The sequence below is a fragment of the Oryctolagus cuniculus genome, chromosome 3 (assembly GCF_964237555.1).
Source record: "Oryctolagus cuniculus chromosome 3, mOryCun1.1, whole genome shotgun sequence".
In the NCBI taxonomy this organism is placed as follows: Eukaryota; Metazoa; Chordata; class Mammalia; order Lagomorpha; family Leporidae; genus Oryctolagus; species Oryctolagus cuniculus.
This window is the reverse complement of record NC_091434.1, coordinates 167,551,242-167,570,905: the sequence shown is the minus strand read 5'-3', so window position 1 is coordinate 167,570,905 and position 19,664 is coordinate 167,551,242. Positions and strand designations below refer to the sequence as shown.

Below are 19,664 nucleotides of genomic sequence, written 5' to 3'. Positions count from 1 at the left end.
AGGGCTGGACTGGGCAAGGCCATAGCCAAGAGCCAGGAACTCAATCCTGGTCTCCCAGGGGGGTCGGTAGGGACCCTTCTCCTTGAGCCATCACCTGCCCCCCCCCCAAGGAGTGCATTAGGAGCTGAGCTGGGGATGGAACCCAAGCACTCCAAGGTGGGATGCGGGCATCCCAACAGGTGTCAACAGGTCCCTTAACCTCTTTTTGATTTAATTTTCCTGTCTCCAAAATGAGGCTTAAGCGAAGGCAGCTGCGGGAGGCTGACACTTGAAAAGCCTTGGGAACACGGATCCGCACTCATTCACCTGTGAACATTTTGTCTTTCGCATTTTTCTTTAACTCTCACTTCCATTTCACAGGAGAGCAGCCTAGGCTTGGAGGGGTTAAGCAACGCATTGGCCAGGCTGTCCGGGGGTGGGGGTGGGGCGCTCCTGCACACACCGTGAAGTCGAGCAAGCCGAAGGGACCGGTCCGCAGGTGGGCCGCACCTGGAAGGTGAGACACGTGCTCCCGGGCGCGGCGGCAGGCGGAGCGCGCCGCAGCCCCCCCTGCAGCCGGGAAGGGTCCTAGGCTAACGCAGCACTGGGAGGGGGGGTCCTTCTTGTTCGGCACTGGCCGTGTTGGGGATCCCACCCCCCAAGACGTCCCTTCAACGTCTCCACTGACCGCACCCGTGCGAGGAGCCAGCGGCTCGGTCGTGGGGCCCCAGCCCGCGCCCTCCACCCCCACCGTGCCCGGGCCCAGCCGCCGCCCCCCGCAGTCCCCCGCCCGCCCGCCGCGCTCCAGGGCGGAGTTTCCTCCCCGCTCATTGTTCGCGGCCCAGCGCCCGCCCCGCCGCGGCCCCGCCCGGCCCCGCCGCCGCCGCCGCCGCGGGTGCGCTCCTGGGGGAGGGGCGGGGGCCGGCGCGGACGGGACGGGATCGGAGTCGCCGCTGCAGCCGCCGGCCGAGGTGCAGCCGCGCAGCCGCCGCCCGGGACGCAGCCGCCGCCGCCGCCGCTCCAGCGCTGGCCGCACGCCCTAGCCGGGCTCTGCCGCAGCGGCGGGGAGGAGGAGCCGCGCCAGCGAGACCCGGGAGCCCGGGCGCCGCCAGAGCCGCCGCCGGGCCTGCCGGAGCGGCGCGCACGCTCGCTCCCGCCGCCGCGCACGGACCCTCCGTCTGCCAGCCTCGCTGCACCTGCTCCAGGCCCCCGGAGCGAGGACGCGATGCGCTCCGCGTTGGCGCTTGCGGCGCTGCTGCTGCTGCTGTCGCCGCCGTCGCTCTCCCAGGAAAACAGTGAGTGGCGCGGGCGCTTGCCGGGACCCCGCCATACCCGTGCGTCCCCCGCGCGCGCCGCAGGGTCCGACCCAGGCATTCCCTCTCTCGCCCGGGCCACGCGCGGAGCCCTGGCCTTGCACCAGCTGCGGCCGCTCCAAACTCCAGAGCGCCGCAGGTGCGGGGCCTTGGGCGTGGGGGGAGGCTGCGTCCCTACTCCGGGCACTGGGCGGTGGATGGTGCGGGCGCCCAGTGGGGAGGTGGAGAAAGATGGGAAACTTGCGAGGGTTCGCGCTTCCGCGGGACCCGCAGAGTCTCCCGAGCTTTTTCGTCCTCTTCGGCGGGGATAAGGGACAGCGCTGAATAGGCGTGGATTCCGGACAGCGCAGCGGGCTGGGAGTTAGCTAGGAAGGCTCCGCAGCCGGTGGGTGACAAGGTCCCGGGAACGGCCCGCGCGGGCGGAGTGCTTGGGGTTCGCGGCGGTTCGTCCAAGGAGAGTGCAAGCTCACTCCACCTGCGCCCGCGCTAGAGCAGGTGGAGGGAGTGAGGGGGCTCGGTCCCCGTGTCTCCAAAGGAGCAGATCCTTAGCCGTGCAAGGCCCGCATAGTGGGATCCCCTCCTCTCCCCGACATAGAAAAGAACTCTGTCTTCTGAAATGGATTGGGTCGCATCTTAAAAAGCACCTTTGAAAGGGCACCTGGCTCCTGAAACAGAGCCGAACCCTGGAAACACCCGCCCCCCTTTCTCCTGAAGGTGAGATGTTAGACCTTTTTCTGGTGGGACAGGTGGGGGCCCCAGGAAGAGCAGGCGTCTCATGGGACTTTCATGTTCTCTGGAGCCCACCTGAGCACAGGTCTGCTGGGAGAAAGGGCTTAGGGAGCACCCTCCTCCCGCCCCCCACGGTTCCCCGACAGTAGTGGCAGCCTGGGTGGGTTAGGGGGCTGGCTGGTGGTCTGGGAGGTGGAGTGGGGAGGGGTGATGCTGGCAGAAACTGCAGGCTTGAGCATCGTTTAGGGGCGACTGAGTGAAAGTGAAAAACCGTGGGTACAGCTCTGAGGGTGTGAGGCACTGTGGGCTTGCACAGCCTGTGGGCCAGAGAAGGTGCTGGAGTGTGTGTGTTCCCCAGGTCTTTATGGATCTTCCTGGATCTTCCCAGACAGCCTTTTGTGGGGGAGGGGGGAAAGCCGGCTTAGTCCCTGGTGGCTGAGCCACCCCTCCTTGGAGAAGGTGGGAGTGGCCCCCTACTGTTCTCCCCCAGGGGCAGGTACTGCTGAGGAGCCAGCTCACCACAGGCTTCAAGGCTGGGACTGTCCTGCCAGGCACCTGGGCTCTCCCAATAGTCTTTCCCAAGCCCAGTGTGTGGTGGCCCTGGCTGGAGCTTGACATGTGGCAAACGAAAAAGACCGTGCCCAGCCCTGCGCCAGCCAGCGAGCCACCTGGCCCCGGGGTGCGCAGCCCCCACTGCCTCCATGCCACCACTACCTGTGCAGTTGGAAAGGAAGTGGAGGAGGGGACATGATGGTGATTTGCATACAGTGAAGCCCAAAAAGGCTGAGAGGTGCAAGCTTGGGGCCCCGGGCCAGCTCCATCTCCTCCCAGCTGCAGATGTGTCCTGCTGACACGGGGAGTTCTGTGACTTGACGCAAAGCAACACAGGTTTCTAGCATAAGTCTCTGGAGCGAGGAAGTCCCCAGGCACGTCCCCGGAGCTCACCTTGTAACTCAGGCTCGCCTTGCTCCGGGAGAAGCCTGAACCCTTGGGGCCTTGGCCGTGCTCTGGGAGAGCCAGCCCTCCCTGCAAGTCTCCATGTCCTCAGCTGTGAGACGTCGGTGTGGAAGAGTGGAAGGGATGGCTCGTTGAAATTTTGGGGTTCCGTGTCCCCTCTGAGCTGAAGAGGCAGGCTGATCATGGCTGTCACCGTGATAGTCATTCAAAGGGTGGATTCCAGGCACGAGGAAGGGGGCAGCGCAGCACACAGGCTTCCGGTCAGTCGGACCTGTGTCTCGCAGCCTCAGTGTCCCCGTCTGTAAAATGGTAACAAGCCCCCCTGAAGTGGAAAGGGAACATATGGCAGGGGCTTGGTGCTGTGCCCAGCTCAGGGTCAGAGCTCAAGGAATGATAGCCATGGCCATTGCCAGCCCGTGTCTCTGAGGCAGGCCACGTGTGGAACTCTGCGAGTGTGTGTGAGCACTGGGTGCCGTGGAATGATACAGATGAGGGGGAGGGGGAGAAGAGGCAGCCTGAAGGAGGGGGGTCAGTGTTGGGTGGCCAGTGTTCCCTGGGGTGACAGAAGTGAGCAGGATCCATCTGGGGTGGGCGGGGCAGGGGGTGGCGGCGGGGGTGGGGGGGAGGCGTGGAGGCTGCACCTGCTCTGCCATTTCCCCAGGGAGAGGGGGGTTCCTGCTGCTGCGGCTGCCTTTCCAACACCCACCGTCCTTGCAGAATTCCCCTGGGCAGGGAAGGCAGCAGAGCCAGCTCCCATCCATGCTCAGGGGTCCCCTCCGCCGGGAAGCCTTCCCTGGTTTCTGTGATGGAGTCACTGCAGTCCATGGTATGTCTCCCCACCGTGTGCTGAGCCTCTTATAGATGGGCTGGCCCCAGCTGGCTTTGGAAGGGGTGTCCCTGGGCCCTGGCGTCTGAGTGGTGAGCATCCAGTGAGGGGTCCCCGGCCAGTAGCTGCTGTACCTGGGACGCTGGAAGTGGGAGACGCCCTCCCTACACCCCCTGCACTTCTTGGGAGGGGGCTGGGATCAGGTGCAGAGACACTTGGGGCCGTGTTAGGTGAGCTGAAGGGGGCGCTCTTGCGCCTGCCAGGAGCTGGAGCCTGCCGCTTGGGTTGGCCTCCTCTCCCATCGGTGCCCCACAGGGAGGTCAGCTGCCGGGGTTTCCTGTCCTGCCCTGTTCCCAGGAGCAGGCTCCCTGGGGCTCTCCAAAGGGCCGCGAGGTTGCCGATGGTGACTCGAGCCCAACTCCTGGCGTCCTCTTTGAAGATGGGAAACTCTGCACCACAAGCCGGCCCGGGAGCCTCTTTGTGGTTGCGTAGACCTTAAGAGCCCTTCAAGCAGCTGTTCGCCCAGTGTGGAGAAGGGAAGTAGGCCTCTGGCAGGGTGGTCAGCACGCTGCCCCCTGGGACACGGGCGTCCCGTATCTGAGTCTCTGTTGGAGTCGCAGCTCTGCTCCCAGTTCCGGCTTCCTACCAGTGCGCCTGGGAGGCAGCCGACGGTGGCTCAGCGGCTTGAGCTCCTGCTGGCCATGGAGGCGACGCAGATGGAGTTCCTGGCTCCTGGCTTCCGCCTGGCCCAGCCCTGGCTGTTGTGGCCATTTGGGGAGTGACCCAATGAATTGGAATCAATCTCTCCCCCTCTCCCCCTCTCCCCCTCTCCCCCTCTCCCCCTCTCCATCACTCTGCCTTTCAAGTAAATTCAGTTTTTAGAAATGGAATTGAGTGGGCAGAGGGTGAACTGTGCAGTTCCTCTAAAGAACCCAAAGCTCGCTAAGAGCCTGGATCCCAGAGCTGAGCACCTGCTGGCCAGCGACCTCAACCCACTCCTTTCTGAGGTGACAGCAGCCCGGGGAGGGGGGGTGGGCCCCCTGCCCAGGTTCCAGCTGCAGCCTTCCAGGAGGGGAGCATGAACACGTGCGTGCAGCCTCAGGTCCTTGTCCCAGACCCTGGCCCTTTGGCTGCTGCTTCTCTCCTGGGAGTTGGAGACCCACATTAAGCACCCTTTTAAAAAGGGAGTTTGTGGGGCCCGCGTTGTGGCGTAGTGGGTTAAGCTTCCACCTGCAGTGCCAGTATCCCGTACGGGAGCCAGTTTGAGTCCTGGCTGCTCCACTTCCAATCCGGCTCCCTGCTATCACACCTGGGAAAGCAGTGGAGGATGGCCCAAGTGCTTGGGTCCCTGCACCTGTGTAGGAGACCCGGAAGAAGCTCCTGGCTTCAGTCCCGTTGTGGTCATTTGGGGAGTGTCCTTGCAGAGGGAGGGGGCTCTCCCTCTGTCTAACTCTGCCTGTCAAATGGGTAGATAAATCTTTTTTTAAATAATGAAGAAGGATTTTATGATGGTGAGAAACCAGTCTACACTGCATCCCATTTCTCTCCCCACCCGCCTCCCACCATCAGGGTACACTGGGCTCGAGCCCACTTTGTCACCTCGAGTGAGTCACGTGCCCCAGCGCTGGCCACCGTGCGTGCTCACTGCAGGTGCCTGTGCCGCCCGTGGGCCTCGGGGCCTCTCTAGCGTGCACAGCACCCAGCCAGTGTGTGTCTGGGGGAAGGCCGGGGGAGAGCTGCCAGGGGCAGGGGCCCAGTGGGTTCCACAGTAGCGCCCTCCCCCAACACCTGCTCTCAGCGGCTCAGAATCCAGAAACCCCCCCCCCCCGAGCTCAGACCTGGGGGCCACTGCTGCCCCCTCGGCCCCCAGCGCTTTCCCCAGTACTCATGCGCGCACACACACCCTCTCTTCCTTTGTAGCCTATCCCCCTCGGGTCAGCCACCTCGCACTTCCCTAGGGCCAGGGCACAGGGTGGCACCCCGTCCGCCAATTGTCACTGCAGGAAGGCTTCGTCCTTCGGCCCGGGGGCTGAGAATGCTGGGCGGTGGCCGAGCAGGGCTGGGGTGCACGGGCCCTCCCAGGGCCAGTCCCCTGGGGACCCATGGGCAGGCCAGGGGGGCCCAAGGCTGCCTGAGCTCTGATTGCCAGGGGTGGGAGAGTGGCCCTCGGTGATTCGTCCACGTGATGGCGATGTGGGGGGCTGAAGCCACGGCTGTGTCGCAGGGACAAGGCCCCTCGGCTGAGGTCGCATCCGGGCAGCCGCTGGGACTAGGTCCCACCAGCAGCTCGTCCCCCAAGTGCCCACAGACTCCACTCCTCCTTTCCCCTCGCTCTGCTTGAATGCCGCCTCCTCAAGGAGGCCTTCCAGGAGTGCCTTGTGGACAGCCCCCCTCCCCGTACTTCCTAGCACACATCACCCGAGAGGTATTCATTTCCTTGTCTCATCCCCATTGGACGAAGCGCCAACAGGGCAGGGACACCTGTCGCTCAGTGGCGCGGCCACAGCGCATCGTGGGCGATCAGTAAACATTAGCTGGGTGCATGAGTGCGGGGCAGTGCTAGTTAGAGACCGGCGCATTCCAGCTGCCAGGTGGTACAGTGTGAGCAGGAGCCGGGACTCGGTGGTAGGAGGGTTGTGGGAGGCGGAGCAGCCTCCTGGCCTCCTTGTGCACCCACAAGGTCCTCCAGTTAAGCATCAGAGCTATTGTTTGTTAGAGTGTGGTTTGGCTCCTCATAGCCACAACAAAAGGAGGATATTAAACAAGACGGAAGTTAGCACTGCGATGTAATACACGTTTGGGGCACTGGCGTAGTGATTCTTCCATTGTTAGCATGGGGCCTCATGGCCCATGATAGCTGCTGGGGTTCCAGCCATCAGGAGAAAGGAAGGAACAGGAAGGCTGCAGCGGCTCCTTTGAGGGCACCTCCCAGAAACCACGCATGACACTTCTGGAACTTAATGATGTGGCCGTATCTAGCAGCAAGGGAAGCAGAAAAGAGAAACCTCATCCTTAGCAAAGAGTAATTTTAATTTCCGGTACCAAAAGTCCGTGGCGGGCTTATGAAGAAGCAGCAGAGAAAGGATGTCAGAGCAGGTGACTGGCAGCCATGACAGCTTCGTCTCTGCAGGGGTGAAGCAAGAGCAGTGGCCCAGCCCGGCCCAGCCCTTCCGGACTGAGCCCCTGGTCTGTGGCTCTGGCCACCAAGGGAGACGCGGTCTCGGGGTGGGGGGGGGCGGGGGGGGCTTGGTCCGTGAGCCCTCCGTGGGAGCAGCGGGGACCTGGGCCGCACACCTGGACGAGGTGTTCTGGGGAGCTGCCTGGGGGCCACTGAGTCTTGGGGTGTGCCTAGGAGGGAAGATGAAGAGTAGCCCGGTTTAGGGTGAGGGTGTTTGGTGTGCGTGTCCTGGTAGGAGAATCCGGGGACGCTGCGGGTCCCCCTACTGTGTGCAGCGGTGCTGTGGGTACGATGCAGGGCAGGACTCTACAGACTTCGGACGACGCTGCGGGTCCCCCTACTGTGTGCAGCGGTGCTGTGCGTGCTCCCCGCAGCCGAGAGAAAACAGTTCAGCTTGGAGGAGAAGGTAGATGGCAGCCTCCTGGTGCTGTGCCCTGGGCTTTGGCGTTGAGGCAAGGACTAGCCTTGGGATCTCACCTGTCCCCTTTCCCCAGAGGTGGAATGGGTGCCAGGTCTCCCCGATGGTGAGGACGGAAGGCAAACCCGTGGGGGTGGTGCGGACGCGGCATCCTTAAGTGTCGCCACTGTTGGTTTCTGATGTGCGACTCGGCAGCCCCGGAGCCTCCTCCTGTGGCCCTGTCCCACTTGGTCCCTGCCCCCTAGCCAGTTTATTTGGAGTGGAGCCCCCAGTTCTGAGGGGTTCACTGCAGACCCCAGTCCCACAGGAGAGGACCAGGGTGTGCTAAGCTAGGAAGGGGCTCAGGTGGCCGGCCCCCACCTTCCTGGTGCTTCTCACTCCAGCCACTGGAGGGCGCTGCCCTGCACTTTCTGGTTTCCAGTCCAAATGCTTTCCTGAAGCCCCCCAGGGCACACTGACCAGGCGGCCCCAGAGGCTGCGCCCATGGACAGGGGCGCTGGCCGCCAGCCGCCGGGCTCTGGGCCGGCCCTGCTGCACGCTCCTCTCCCTCACAGTGCGTCCCTCGCCTGTGTCCCGTCTTTCTCCTCCCATGCACCTCACCCCAGCTCCAGCCTCCTGCAGTGAGGTGTGCTGTGTGCTTCCCAGCCCTGCACCTGCCACCTCAGGGAAGGGAGAGGGGCCGCAGGGGCGGGTGCCCATGCGCGCTACAGCCCAGCCACTGGGAGCAGGGGGGCGGGGCGGGACCTGCGGATCCCTGCTTGGGAACTCCACCCCCCACCCCCGGGAGAGCATCACCTGTGCCTCAGCTTACCCCAAATGGTAAATCAAGACTAACACTATTTATTTCTTGTTTTTACTTCTACTTGTCGTAAAGCAAGCTGTATATCAAACTGTGTCCAAAAACCTACTAGTAGTCCTTAGGATTTCTTTTTAAAGATTTCTATTTATTTGTTTATTTGAAAGGCTGAGTTACAGAGAGGCAGAGCGAGAGAGAGAGAGATCTTCCATCTGCTGATTTACTCCCCAATTGGCCACAGTGGTCAGAGCTGCACTGATCTGAAGCCAGGAGCTTCTTCTGGGTCTCCCACGTGGGTTCAGGGGCCCAAAGACTTGAGCCATCTTCTACTGCTTTCCCAGGCCATAGCAGAGAGCTGGATTGGAAATGGAGCAGCCAGGACTCGAACTGGCACCCATATGGGATGTTAGCACTGCAGACAGCAGCTTTACCTGCTCTGCCACAGCGCTGGCCCTTGTGTAGGACTTCTTAGTGCCTGTCCTTAGCCCTGTGCTCCCCAAATGAACCTTAACCACGGTGCAGACGCAGCGTGTGCAGGCAGGGTGACCAGCTGTCCCCACTGCCTGGGGCTCTCGGCCACACTGAAGAAGCCACAGCCGCACAACCCAGGTTGGTGGAGCAGAAGTAGAATCCTAGGGCGCCCTCCTTCCCCAGGGCATTGGAGGAACACACATGGGGACCACGGCCATGTGAAGCCGGCTTGTCCCAGGGTCCACCGGCACCAGTTGCACTCAAGGCTGGCGGTCCCGGGTGAGTGTCGCGATGGTGCCGGCACGCCGTGGAAGTTGGCTGCGAGTGGTTTTGATTGTGGTCATTCTGCGTAGATGAGAGTAAACAGGGTTGGTGGGCTGCTTCTGGCTGGTGCTGCCTTCCCGCTGTCAGCACCTGAGTCCCATCACCCTGTCACTCCCTCACCCTGCTGGGCCGTCCTGGGGGGAGTGTGGAGCAGAGGCTCTGTCAGCCGGGACCGGGGTGTCTCAGTCAACAGGGCTGGCTGAGTGTGTGGGTCTCGTCTGCTTTTGGGCCACCATAGTTCCTGGAATCAGGGCTGTGTGCTTGTCGGTGAGGCGCCCAGCAGGTGTGGTCAGTGGTCACAGCTGGCCAGCTGCTGGGTCAGACAGGAGCTCCGTCTTGATGCGCATTCCCCTTGGCATCCTGCAGAGGGCGCTGTCCACCAGGCAGACTCTGGCTTTGAATCTGGAAGTCTGGTTCTGTCCGCGCCGCCCTGAATTCCACAGTCGCGCCCACATGCCCAGCCTGATGGGTGCTGGGAGCTCTTTGCTAATCAGGCTGGATGCTCTGATGTGTAGGTGCTCGGATGTGTGCGCCAGTCGGGGGCGGGCACGGGGAAGATGATGCTGTGACCCTGGTGGGATGCCCACACTGTGGCTTCTATTTTTTTTTTATTAATTTGTGTGTGATGGCATGTTTCTTTTTAAATTTTTATTTATTTTCATTGTATTTGAAAGGCAGAGAGACAGAGGTTGCATTCACCAGTTCACTCCCCACCTGCCCGCCACAGGCAACAGTGGGGTCAGGCAGAAGCCAGGAGTGGGGAACTGGACCTGGGTCTCCCCCTGGTGGCGGAGACCTGAGTACTTGTACCTGGGCCGGCACCTGCTGCCCCCCAGGGTGTGGATCATAGGAAGCAGGAAGAGAGCTGGGACTTGGACCCTGCCACTCTGATATGGGCTTCTCAAGTCGCAACTTAACAGCTGTGCCAAACGCCCGACTCACTGGTTTGTTAGCATACACAGCGCCTGGTCACGGGGCTCTGGGGACTCGGTAGCACGCTGCCTCCCTGTGCCGGAGCAGTGGCCTCCGCCCTGCCGCCGGGGTCCCTGGGCAGCAGATCATCGCTGGCCCAGGCTGTGGGGGAACGCACCAGGAAGTCATCTGGGCCTGGCTCTCCTGCGCCCACCCCCTCCCTGGAGCCGTGCCGCTGTCTGCCCCGGGCAGGGGGCTGCAGGACAAGGCTGGAAACACAGCAGAGAGAAGAGGGAGAAGAGGTGGGGAGGGCAGGGTGTGAGGACCGAGGCTGGCACCAGAGCCGCGGGGAGCCCTGGACTTGGCCTCTCTCCGGCCCGGGGACATTCATTCGCTCCCTGTGACTGGGGCTGAGAAGTCACAGGGAAGTCGCCACCTGCGTGTCTGTGGCCGCCCCATCTCTGCTCCCACTCTGATGTCATCAGGCCCCTCCCCCACTCCCGGGGTTGGAGGCTGTGTTTCCAGCTGCATGCACACCTGGCTCCAAGCAGCCTGGCTCTGGGGCTCTTGACTCACTTCCTAGGTGGAGCCAGCAGGAAACCCCAGCTTCCTTGACCGGCTCACAAGCTTCAAACTTGGCTTTGTTTAAAAGAAACTTGGCCTTTAACCCTCCCGGCAGGCCTGGGGAGCCAGTCTCGAGTGTTTAGTTAAATCCTTTCATTTGCTTTGTTGTTTTTTTTTTTTTCCTGAGTTGATATTTTTTAATGTTTTAAAATTTTATTTGAAAGGCAGAGGGAGAATATCTTCATTTGCCGATTCACTCCCCAAATGGCAGCAATAGCTGAGACTGAGTCAGGCCCAAGCCAGGAGCCAGGAACTTCATCCGGGTCTCCCACATGGGTGCAGGGGCTCAAGCGCTTAGGTGATCCTCCACTGCTTTCCCAGGTGCATTAGCAGGGAGCTGGATTGGAAGTGGAGCAGCCGGGACTTGAACCCGTGCCCTGATATGGGATGCCAGCATCACTAGCAACAGCTCAACCTGCTGCACCATGACACCTGCCCTGGTTTGTTCCAGTCCCCGCATCACTCCTCACCTGGCCAGCCAGCCAGGAGCAACACCACTGTCTGCTAACACCACCAGATGGGGGCAGAGCCAATGGGGGCAGAGCTGATGGGGGCCAAGGGCAGGGTTGGTGCCGAGCTTTGGTTTTCTTCTTCCTGCTTAGCGGAGTCTCAGCCGAGCCTGAGCTGCCCCCGCTCCACCCCAGCACTCCCGTACATCTTCTGGGGAACGTGCGTGTCTGTGGGTTATTCTGCACCAAGCAGGAAGCAGGTGCTAGCCCTGGGAGGGAGGCGGCCTCTCCGGGACAGAGCGCAAGGTGGTGGGAGTTGCTGGTAGCTCCAGGCTCCCCTGGCTGTGGCTACAGAACTTTCCACCGGCTCCCAGCCCCTGTTTCAGACCTGGAGCGGACGTTGGTCCTCACCGAGGTTTCCAGGGGCCGCGAGCAGCTTGTACACATCTGGTTGTTTTCACGGCTCCGGGAGAGGGGCGTGGCGTGGGAACGAGAAAGTATTTCCCAAGGTTGTTTTGCGCTTACGCGAAGGGAAGAGTCTAGTGCCAAATGTGCACACGCTTTGGTCCAGGCATACTTGGGCCCAAGGAGGTGGAGCAGGTGCTGCTGGGAGCCGATGGAGCACAGGGCTGGCTGCTTCCGAGCCAGGCAGCATCGTCTTGGGTGGGGGGAGGGTGTCTCCTAGACAGCCTGGGTTAGGAGCTGAGTTCCCCCTCCTCCCCCCCCCCGTGCCTCCTCCATCTGACTCCCCTATTCCATACCAGGAACGTAACGCATGACCTCATCAAAGGGAGCTAGGTGACGCCCACGAGGTCTTGCCCTACCAGGGGAGGATATCACGCAGGTTCTGGCCAGGGTGGAGACGCCCCCAGAAATGCAAGGGTCGGAGCTTCTGCACAGTGATGCTAACCTGCCCCCGGGAGCTGGGTATCCAGTAGAAGCAGGCACACGGATTCCAGTGTGTGAGAGCCAGGTGACCCAGCCTTGCCCCTGCCTGTGGTCTCAGAGCCGTCACAGGTACGGCAGGACACCTGTACCAGACGTAGCCCCGATGTCCCCGGCCCACATGGGAGCCCCCAGGTCTCATCACACACGCGGCCACTGGGGCTGCTCCTTGAGTCGATGTGCGGACCTCTGCCAGGTGCCAGGTGCTGTCCTGCTCGGGGCCCTGCCGAGGGGCGGAGGCAGGCGGGCACCACCTGCCCTGGCCCCGGCCCCCTCTGGCTGCTGGGTTGGCTGCTCCTGGGCTTGCTGCCCGGCCGGACAGCTCTGGGTTCACATGGTTTGCAACAGGCGCAGGGATTAGGGGGCCCCAGAGAATATTGCTTTAAGGAGGTGAGCCTGCCCCCTGCGGGAAGAGCCCCGTGCCCTGCAGGGGCAGGCTGGCTGCTCCTAGACAGGGTCTACAGGAGCCAAGGACCCCCTCTTGTTAGGAACAGCTGGGGCCCTCTCCCAGGCTGGGAGAGGAGGGGGCCAGGAGGGGGCTTCCTGCTGGCAGCCTTGGCTCCTACTGGATGGGGGTCAGGTGAGGTGGGGGTGTCGCTAGTGCTGGGCCTCTGACTTGCACTTGTAGGTAATGGAACGCTGCCCGCACTGAGCATGGTATGGAAACAGCTCTGCGACAGGCCCCTGGCTTCCCTGTGCACCTGCCACTCGGCCTCCTCCAGGCCCTGTGCGCGGACAGCCCTCTCTCTCTCTCTGAGTGACAGCTGGCCAGCCAGGGGTGGGTCTGGGGCACAGCTGAGGGTGGTGGCCCACGCAGGGATTTCCTGGAGCAGGGCTCCGTGTGCCCCCGAGGGGCCCGGTGCAGCCTCGCGGGGGTGCCGTTTGAAGCGCGCGCAGATGTGTGAACAGCGCGGGCTGCAGTGTGCCCGGCAGCCCTATTCAGAATAACTCGAAACTGGAAGTCGCCCAAATGCCTGTCGGCGGCAGAATGGGTGAATAAATGGTGGCGTGTCGACACAATGGAACATTCTGCCGCCCTGAGAATGAGCCGTCCGCAGCCGCACAGCAGCGTGGGAAAGCCACGTGAGTGGTGTCGGACCCCGGGCTGTGCAGACTGCGATGCCATTCACAGAGCGTTCCACAGCAGGCACCGCTCGCCCCTGGCGCTCTGAGCGGGAATCGTGGTTTCCCCCGCGGATGGAGGGGAGGAGAAGGGGCCACGGGGAGGGCTTGCAGGGCCGGTGTCCCGCCACGTGACGTGCGTGTTCACCGATGCTCGTTCAGCAAGCCGTGCCTTCATGGTGCGTGGCCTTCTCTCAATGTCTGCCATTCTTCAATGAAACTCCGATTTGAAAGGGGGAGGGGCGGCGGCGCTGTGGCTCACTAGGCTAATCCTCCGCCTTGCGGCGCCGGCACACCGGGTTCTAGTCCCGGTCTGGGCACGGATTCTGTCCCGGTTGCCCCTCTTCCAGGCCAGCTCTCTGCTGTGGCCCAGGAGTGCAGTGGAGGATGGCCCAAGTACTTGGGCCCTGCACCCCATGGGAGACCAGGAGAAGCACCTGGCTCCTGCCTTCGGATCCGTGCGGTGTGCCGGCCGCGGTGGCCATTGGAGGGTGAACCAACGGCAAAAGGAAGACCTTTCTCTCTGTCTCTCTCTCTCACTGTCCACTCTGCCTGTCAAAAAAAATAAAAAAAATAAAAAATAAAAAGGGGGGGAGGGGCTAGTCCCTGAGAAGCTTCTGATGGTGACGAGCAGCGCTGTGGCCCTACTGTGTGTGAGGTGCCTGGACACCTGTCCCTGGCTGTTCCCTCCTGTGAGAGCCGGGACGGGAGAGGCGAGCACTGGCTCTCGGGTTCCTGGGGCGAGGTGCCGTGCTGGTGCAGGGCACGCAGCGTGAACAGTTGCAGCCCCTCCACAGCAGGGCTGCGGGTGGCCTGGCTGGTCAGTGATGACAGCTTTACCGGGGAGTGGCGCCTCTGTGGGGACCCCGCACGCCGTACCTGCATCCCTGATGTCTGTTCTTGCACTGTGGGACCGTCGGAGGGACCGTCGGATCCGTACCCGTGTTCTTCCTTGTGTGTTTGCTTTTTGCATAGCTGCGAGGCGCAGGGGGTTTCTCCTGGGCAGTCCTCACGTGGCTTGGTTTCTCATGGCACAGGTGGGCTTGGCACCTTCTCTAGGGAAGTCACAGGGTGGGATCCATGGTGGGATTAAAAACTTGGGCTTCTGGCCGGCACCGCAGCTCACTAGGCTAATCCTCCGCCTAGCGGCGCTGGCACACCGGGTTCTAGTCATGGTCGGGGCACTGGATTCTGTCCCGGTTGCCCCTCTTCCAGGCCAGCCCTCTGCTGTGGCCAGGGAGTGCAGTGGAGGATGGCCCAGGTGCTTGGGCCCTGCACCCGCATGGGAGACCAGGAAAAGCACCTGGCTCCTGGCTCCTGCCATCGGATCAGCGCGGTGCGCCGGCCGCAGTGCGCCGGCCGCGGCGGCCATTGGAGGGTGAACCAACGGCAAAGGAAGACCTTTCTCTCTGTCTCTCTCTCTCACTGTCCACTCTGCCTGTCAAAAAAAAAAAAAAAAAACAACAACAAAAAAAAACTTGGGCTTCTAGCCCCAAAGTCGGGAAGGACCTAAAACGAGGAGACCAAAATGATCCTGGAAAATGGAATAGAAAAGATCAGTTTATTTGGGGTAAAAACTTTGGAAATTCATGTTAAGTTTTTTAGCATACACATTTTTTTTTCAGGATTATTTATTTGAAAGGCAAAGTTACAGAGAGGCAGAAAGAGAGAGATCGATCGATCGATCGATCGATCTTCCATCCGTTGGTTCACTCCCCAAATGGCTGAAATGGCTGGAGCTGGCCAATCCAAAGTCAGGAGCCAGGAGCTTCTTCAGGGCTTCCCACGTGGGTGCAGGGGCTCAAGGACTCAGACCATCTTCTACTGCTTTACCAGGCCATAGCAGAGAGCTGGGTCGGAAGTGGAGCAGCTGGAACTAGAACTGGCGCCCATATGGGATGCCGGCACTGCAGACAGTGGCTTTACCCGCTACGCCACAGCGCTGGCCTCATGTCATACACATTTTCTGTGGCCGGCTGCCAGTATTTGTGGAGTTTTATGGGGCCACAGCCACACCCATTACCACTAGATCATCCGAGCTCAGCCGCTTCTGGCTCATGGTGGCTGTGGCCGAAACCCATGTATGTCGCTGACCCCGGTCCTAGACACAGTTTGGCAGCCTCTGTGTCACAGTGTCTTCCTGCACACAGGGCTGCCACACACGGGACCCTGGAGGGGGAGCCGCTCTCAGCCACATGCTTGCTGGGTGTTGAGTGGATTACTTAACCTTCCTCCACCTCAATTTCTTTGCTTTTTCTTGTGATCCAAGAGGTGGATCAGAAGTGGAGCAGCTGGGACTCGAACTGGCACCCATATGGGATGCCGGCCCTGCAGGCGGCGGCTTTATCCACTACTCCACAGCGCCGGCCCCCACACATATATTTTAAAATATTTAATTGAAAGGCAAAGTTGTATATAAAAATGCAGAGACAGAGTTCTCGCACCTGCTGGTTCACTCCCCAAATGACCCCAACAGCCAGGTCCAGGCCACACCTAAACCAAGACCCTGGAACACCATCTGGGTCTCCCATTTGGGTGCAGGGCCCCAAGCACTTGGGCCATCCTCCACTGCTTTCCTTGGCAGGGAGCTGGATCACAAGTGGAGCAGCGGGGACTTGAACTGGCTGTTATATGGGATGCCGGCATCGCAGGCAGTGGCTTAGCCCGCTGCGCCACAATGCCAGTCTCTGTGTATCTTCAAAATGTATATTTGTTTTCATTTTTGTTCTTGAAATAGAAAGAGGCAGACAGAGGTCTCCCATCAGGGGCTCATTCCTCAAATATTCACAACAGCTGAGGCTGGGCTGGGTCAAAGTCAGGAGCCAGGGACTCCACCCAGGTCCCCCACGTGGGTTCAGGGGCCCACGTACCTGAGCCATCACCGCTGCCTCCCAAGGTACACGTTAGCAGGAAGCTGGAGTCAGACGTGGAGCCAGGACTTGAACCCAGGCACTGGAACATGGGATGCGGGCATCCCAGGCAGCGCCCTGACCACAGCACCAAACACTCGCCCAGTGTTTCTAGCCACCTCCTGTCTGGAGCCACGCCAGTCGGGATGGCTGGAGGGAAGGGAGGTGGAGGCACCGAGCCTCACTCCCCTGAGCAGGAAACGCAAGCCTAGGGGACAAGGGTACACCTGCAAGGTCGGAGCATCAGCAGCCCCTCTGACTCCACCCCTGCGCCCTAACACCAGGTGCTGGCCCTAAATAGTGCTAAGAGGTGAGGCTCGGGCCAGACTGGGCCCTGGGGTGGCCGTCAAGGCAGGACCCCAGGCTGATGGCAGGAAAGCCCCTCCCCGCCTCCCTGGCAGCTTCCCTGAGGAACTGCTCCCTGGAGCCAGGCCCCACTTAACCCCTGTGTAGTCTTCTCTTGACCCTGGCAGCCTGGCACGGTCATCTTGTCTACCTCCACACAGGAGTTGGAAACCTGGGAGGGAAGAGCCCAGGGGGTCTGGGCCAGCTGTGTGTGCCCTGCCATGGTCAAGGCCTGTGCAGGGGGCACCTGCAGGAGAGGTGGTCAGTGTGGCCTGGGGACAGGGAACGGGGTGAGGAACCTCCCCTCCCAGGCACAGCTCGGTGGGAACGTTTTTGGGGCTCCTGTTAATTGAGCACTTGCTATGTGCAAGCGCTGTTCGAGTACTAGAAGGTGTGAACGTGCCTTTTTTTTTTCTTTTTAAAGATTTATTTATTCATTTGAAAGAGAGAAAGGGAGAGACAGAGAGAGAGGTCCTCCACCCCCCGCACCAGGCCAAAGCTAGGAGCTCCATTCGGGTCTCCCACGTGGGTGCAGGGTCCAAGTATTTGGGTCATCTTCTACTGCTTTTCCAGGTGTGTTTGCAGGGAGCCGGATCAGAAGTAGGGCAGCGGGGACAGGAACTGGTGCTCGTGTGGGATTGCTGGCCTTGCAGCCGGTGGCTTAACCTGCTGCAGGACAACGCCAGCCTCAAACCAGTTACTCTTTGTCCCTCCTCCCCACATTGGACAGGTGGCACAGCCAGCGTGCAGACTGGAAGCTGGGGCGGGCTCTCGACCTCCGTCCTCTGCTGCTGTCGGGGCTTGTGCAGCTCGGGGCGGGGCGGGGCTGTCCTCATCCTCACGTATCCAGGGCGTACGTGGAGAAGGGGTGTGTGTGGGCCTGCAGGGAGGATGTGCCCAGGCGCGTCCCCTGTCCCCTGGTAAGCCCCATGCTGGCCTGGGGCAGCCTCTCCTGCTCAGAGATGAGCAGCCGGAGCCCCACTGTGGGGAACTGGGGGTGCTGGGCAGGCCAGCTGAAGGAAGCCAGTGAGGGTGGGGCAACTCCAGGTGTGAAGATTGCAACCACCTTCCTCGGGGCAGCTCCTGGCCCTTATGGGAGACCAGTGCTGCCGAGCCAGGCCCGGTGGCCCCACTGGTACCAAGACTTGCAGTAGCCAGCAGAGGGGCCCAAGAGGAGGGACATGGCTGGAGCCTTGGCCACACTTCTGGATGGGGAACCCTACCCTTCCTACTGTGTCTGTGCACCTGATTTTGAAATTTTGTTTGAAAGACACACACGCAGAGAGAAGCAGATCCTCCTATCCGCTCATTCACTCCTCAGAAGCCCACGACAGCCAGGGCTGGGCCAGGCCACTGCCTGGAGCTGGGAACTCCATCCGGGTCTCCCATATGCCTGGCAGGGGCCCAAGCACTTGGGCTGTCACTGCTGCCTCCCAGGGCGCACATGAGCAGAAATGTGGAACGGAGAGCAGAGTTGGGGCTGGAAGCAGGCCCTCCAGGAGGGGTTGGCATCCCAAGCATGTCTCAGCTGCTGTGTCACGGGCCTGCCCTTCCGTGCTTACCCAATGCCCTCCTGAACCCTTTTCCTAGTCCCCTCTGGCTGCTGGAGGACTGGCTGCCCTGGACCACGGAGCTGGTGCTTCCTCACGGTTCTGGGGGCTGGGAGGCTGAGGTTCTAGTGAGGGCCACACCCCCTTGCTGTGTGCACACTCAACAGAGTGAGGAAGCCAAGTGTCTCTTCCTCTTCTGTTAACAGTCTGTTGCATTTTATTTTTTAAAAAGATTGATTTACTTGAAAGCAGAGTTAACAGAGAGAAGAGGAAAGAGGGGGAGAGAGATTCCATCCACTGGTTCACTTCCTATAGGCTACCAAAGCCAGGAGCTTCCTCCAGGTCTCCCACGTGGGTGCAGGGGCCCAAGCACTTGGGCCATCGTCCGCTGCTTTCCCAGGTGCATTAGCAGGGAGCTGGATTGGAAGTGGAGCATCAGGGACTCAAACTGGTGCCCATACGGGATGCTGGCATCAAAGGCAGTGGCTTACCCTGCTATGTCACAACACTGGTCCTGTTTTTTTTGTTTTTAAATTAATTTACTTGAGAGGTAGAGTTACAGAAAGGAGAGACAGAGAGAGAGGTCTTCTATCCATTGGTTCATTCCCCAAATGGCTGCAATGGCCGGAGCTGGGCCGATCTGAAGCCAGGAGCTTCCTCCGGGTCTCCCACGCGGGTGCAGGGGCCAAGGACTTGGGCCATCTTCCACTGCTTTCCCAGGCCATAGCAGAGAGCTGGATCGGAAATGGAGCAGCCCGGACAGGAACCAGCACCCATATGGGATGCTAGTGCTGGAGGTGGAGGCTTAGCCCACTATGCCACAGCGCCAGCCCCTGGCCCTGTTCTTTTAATTTTAATTTTTTGATTTGAAAGAAAGATGCCACCCACTGGTTCAGTCCCTGCATGCCCACAACGTCCAGGGCTGGGCCAGGCTGCAGGAAGTCAGTCGTGGTCAGCCATGTGGACCGCAGGAACTTGACTGCTCGAGCCATCACCTGCTACCTCCCAGGTGTGCATCAGCAGAAGGTGGAATTGGAGCGGAGCTGGGATTCAAACCCACACTTTCCGGATACGGGATGCCCTGTCCCAGCCAGTGTCTGAACTGCTACACCAAACACCCACCCCCTTCCTCTTAAAAAGACAGCGCTCTTAAGGGGTTCCCACGCTCTTGACTTCATCTGATCTCTTCCCCCAGGGGCCCAGCTCCCAACACTGTGCGCTGCCCCTGGAGGGCGTCAGCCTGCCTCTGTGGCGCAGCTTCAGTCCGTGACACCCTTTACGTCAAGTTCTGCAGCCACGGCTGTGGTGCCCTTAGCCCGGGCAGAGGGCACTTCCATGGGCATCTCCTGCAGACTGTGATTATTATCTTCTTTGCACAGTCTTTGCAGGTGGAACTACACTTAGGATCCGGAGCGCATTCTGAACTGTGTGTGTGTGTGGCCCTGCATCAATGACAAGTGTCCCTAGAAGAGGAGAAGGGGCCCTGGGACCCCTGTGGCAGAGGCTGCAGGGACCCCCAGCAAACCGAGGGCTGGCATGGCGGCTGCCGGGAGCCAGAAGCAGCGGCGGCGGGGACGACTGGTGCTTCCCCAGAGCCTCCCAGGGGCTGTCCTGGGAACAAGGGAGAGGCCCAGTGTGTTTGAAGCCTCCGTGCCCCTGCGTCCTGTCTGGAGCCAGGATTCACCCATGCGGGAGGGCCTAAGTGAGGAGCGTCAGCGCCCCCTAGTGGCTCCCCAGGGCCCACACCCCGAATCCCTTTCCCAGGGCGCCCTCTCCCGAGGCCCACTGTCCAGTCCTTTTTCAGGTCTGCTCTCTCC

General features: G+C 61.0%; 1 protein-coding gene across 1 annotated transcript in view; it reads left to right on the top strand.

The window, feature by feature from the left end:
* Window positions 1-908: 908 nt before the first annotated feature.
* Window positions 909-19,664, top strand: part of PODXL (podocalyxin like) — a gene marked incomplete at its 5' end in the record, with an annotated part of 42,697 nt that continues 23,941 nt past the window's right edge. Inside the window, 1 exon segment of the mRNA NM_001082766.1 lies at window positions 909-1,274. Within this exon segment, the coding sequence (NP_001076235.1) occupies window positions 1,205-1,274 (70 nt within the window).